This window comes from Sinocyclocheilus grahami, unplaced genomic scaffold (genome assembly GCF_001515645.1).
Source record: "Sinocyclocheilus grahami isolate Dianchi unplaced genomic scaffold, SAMN03320097.WGS_v1.1 scaffold989.1, whole genome shotgun sequence".
NCBI classification, from domain to species: Eukaryota; Metazoa; Chordata; class Actinopteri; order Cypriniformes; family Cyprinidae; genus Sinocyclocheilus; species Sinocyclocheilus grahami.
Window position 1 is genome coordinate 72,894 of NW_015506168.1, and position 3,468 is coordinate 76,361.

Consider the following 3,468-nt stretch of genomic DNA (forward strand, 5'->3'; position numbering starts at 1 on the left):
TTGATTGTGATTTATTAAATTAGTCGGCTGGTGTGATTCAACAACGTTAGGCTTCTAGAAATAATATAAATTCTATTCAGTTTAAATGGCGTGACGAACGTTTCAGTGTAACGTTAACTTGTTCCGTTGGTTTGCTAAAACACACAACTCCGTTATTAACAATGTTCAAAAGTCATAAAAACACAACATCATAATAAAAAAAACATGATTTGTGAAAATTGAGTGAAAATGAGTCATCTGTTTTTGTAAATAAACTATTCACATCTAATGCATGATGTCTGATATTTAATTATTCTAATACTATTATCCATTTTTCAGCGCTAAAGAGGTTTATTTATAAATTTGCTAATTTTTTCATTGCTAAACATTTAGACGTTTAGCAGATGCTTTTATCCAAAGCGACTTACAAATGAGGACAATAGAAGCAATCAAAAGTAACAAAAGAGTGCTATAACAAGTAAAAAAAAATAGAATAGAAAACGTATAGACTACTAATAAACTATTCTGTTTGCATTGTGTACATTGCTGGTAGCTCAAAAGTAGTGTGCCGCCTACCTGGAGAGCATCATAAGTGCGCCCTGTAATGTCCAAAATGTTGCCTAGGTGGGACGCTGATTAGCTTTTGAGATCTGTGTTTCAGTCTGAAGAGCTTTGCTTTAGCCTGTAGTTGACGGGTCATAATGGTTTTAACACTGTTTCTATAGGATGGCGTTGGACGGTATACGGATGCCGGATGGCTGCTACGCAGACGGGACCTGGGAGCTGAAGATGCATGTCACTGACCTCAACCGGGACGTGTCTCTCAGAGTCACCGGGGAAATCCACATCGGCGGTGTGATGCTCAAACTCGTGGAGAAGCTCGGTACGTATGTACAGGATGAGTTTGCAGTCTCAGACGCTCACGCTTACTGCGCTTTCGTTGACTCACGGTTGGCCTACGCATGATTGTTCACTGGAAACTGGAATATAGTACACGGATTCAACTATAATTCGTCATACACTGAATTCAGGCGTCCAGCATAAAGTTAATGTGAAGTTAGTGGTGCTCTGTAGCTGGTATTCTTTCATTATTTATAATAATAAACCAATACATGTAGACCAGACTGTTTAATTAGTTATTTCAGGGGTCTACGCTTACTTTTCTTTATATTAAAATGTAAAAAATTAAGGAGCGCGGTCAAAAATTTAGGAGCACCTTCTAATCAATAATCAAAAATGAACCTTCCTATAACGAGGTGATATTTGACTCCTTAAAGTGATTTATAGGGAATTTAGTTTTTACCTTTGTAAATGGCATTTTTCTAACTTTATTAAAAGTATGTCATCTTTTATGTCAAAAAAAAAAAAATTTTATAAGCTTTTTAACATTTTTTTATTAAAACAACAGAATAAAAACAAGTAGAGGTGACACAAAAGTGGCTTGTATGTGTATTTTCAGACGTTTAATGAGGCTCCGATGCGGCAGGAGTGCAATTAAGTTAATAAATTCATGTTGAGGTTAATGTTTTAAATATAACATTTTCAATAGAAATATTAAATGATTTAAATAGTAGAAAAGATACTTTAAAAATTAAACTAAAACTGCCAGCAGGTGGCGAAAGTCACTGATTTTATCACTGAATCATTCATTTAATTGATTTGTTCGAACGACTGATTCATTCAGGAACGAAGTACGTGACTGTCTTTATGAATGGGTAACTGAATCATTGACTCACTAGATTTGGTTAAAAACGCAGTTCGTTCATAAACGAAACACCGCTGTGTTTGAATGGAGATGCGCAGCGGCTCAGCTGTGACTTTGAAACTCTTTTCGTTGATGAAATAGAGCAAAATAAGGCAATAGTGTTGCAGTCACACATTATAAGTCACTTAATATTAACTTCTTGTTTAATGAACTGTTGTATTAAATCAATAACACATTTGCAAACTCATTATAGTCTCAATAATCATTAAAAGTTGTCACTCATCTTAGTTCATCGTGATCTCAACAAAACTCCACTATAATCAACGAAGCTCCTGACACTGCACCGTGAATCTCTTATTTACACTGTCTACACTTTGTTTGTTATAATGAGAGGTAGGGCTGGGCGATTTTCCTGATTTTATAGATTAATTAGAATTTATTGTTTTGCCACGATTTTATTTTTTAGAAATCGAGGAATCGCGAAATATTACCAAATGTTAGAATTAGACACTTTGACAATATGCCGGTGATAACAGTAAAGAGAAATGAATGATCCAACCGCGTGTCGGCGCATGTGATTATCCGCTCACGTGTGACGCGCTCTTTGAAGGACCATTAATTTAGCGCTAGGCGTCATTCACACAGAATGCGCTTTGGTGTTGACAGTGGAACAGGTCAAACATGCAAGAAGATGGGAGTGAACTTCTTTTAACTTGAGCGCAGTGTTTTTAGAAAGCCGTTTCATGCATGAGACGCTGCAGTCAAACACATCCATGTTTACACAGAAAAAACTATGGAAAAGCAGCGCAATCGAATAAAAAAACCTGTAAAGAACTACTACTCACTGTATGTCTGATATTTTCAATTTGAAAACAAATTGCCATTGAATCGTTTCTGAAGACAGTCAGAACCTTCAGAGGTACATTCATATAATTAATTCATTCATATATTCGTTTGTATAATTCCCTTAGCACTCTTTTAAAACCTCTCAGCTTTTACGCCCTGTTTTCACTCAAAACGAAACTCCTCTGCATGCTGTGCGCACGTGAGACTGTTACTGAAAACTGTGCTTTATGCTGGACAGTATTTATTTATCGCCAGTTGTTCAAATCACGGTAATCTAATACGGTTTTAATGATAATTAAAAGATGAAACTGTGATACTAACCGTGGGGAATTTTATCATGATTTATAGTCAAACCAGTAATCGTTACATCCCTATAAGTACATTAGAAACCTTTGAAGCTCCCTCAGCGCAAACACAAATATGCTGATCAGGTCAGTTGTGCTCCTAAATATGTTTTCATAGTCGCACGCAGTAGTTTTCAGTCGCAAATGCGATTGAAATGGTCACACTGTAGTGCCCTGTATTTGTGTAATTTCTTTCAGATTGGGTTTTCCACACTAAAAACTAGGGCTGTGCGATTTGGGGGAAAATATCAAATTTTCTTATTAAAGCTTATTAACAGAGATTGCGATTTGATTTGAGATTTTAAATTTGCAAAGTCAAGCTTCAGCTCAATATTGTCAATAATGTGCAGCACAGTATGGGTATCATTACCCTGCTGAAAAAAACAATAGAATCTATCACAGAAATCTTTATAGTTTCCATTAAACCATTACAAAATTCTTTTTTGTTTTGGGCATTATTCCAATAGGAATTACTGTTGTTCTATTGGTTGCCATCTGCCAGATTACATCCCACCAATAGAATCCATCAAATAGACACCATTATAGTTTACATTAAAACCAAACAAATTCCCATTATAACCCTGAAATCCATTA

General features: G+C 35.6%; 1 protein-coding gene across 1 annotated transcript in view; it reads left to right on the forward strand.

The window, feature by feature from the left end:
• Positions 1–3,468, forward strand: part of LOC107565223 (fermitin family homolog 2-like) — a 60,823-nt gene that overhangs the window by 778 nt on the left and 56,577 nt on the right. The window contains exon 2 of the mRNA XM_016250441.1: positions 705–862. Coding sequence (XP_016105927.1) covers positions 706–862 — 157 coding nt within the window. The 5' untranslated portion in view covers position 705. The remainder of the gene's footprint in view (positions 1–704; positions 863–3,468) is intronic.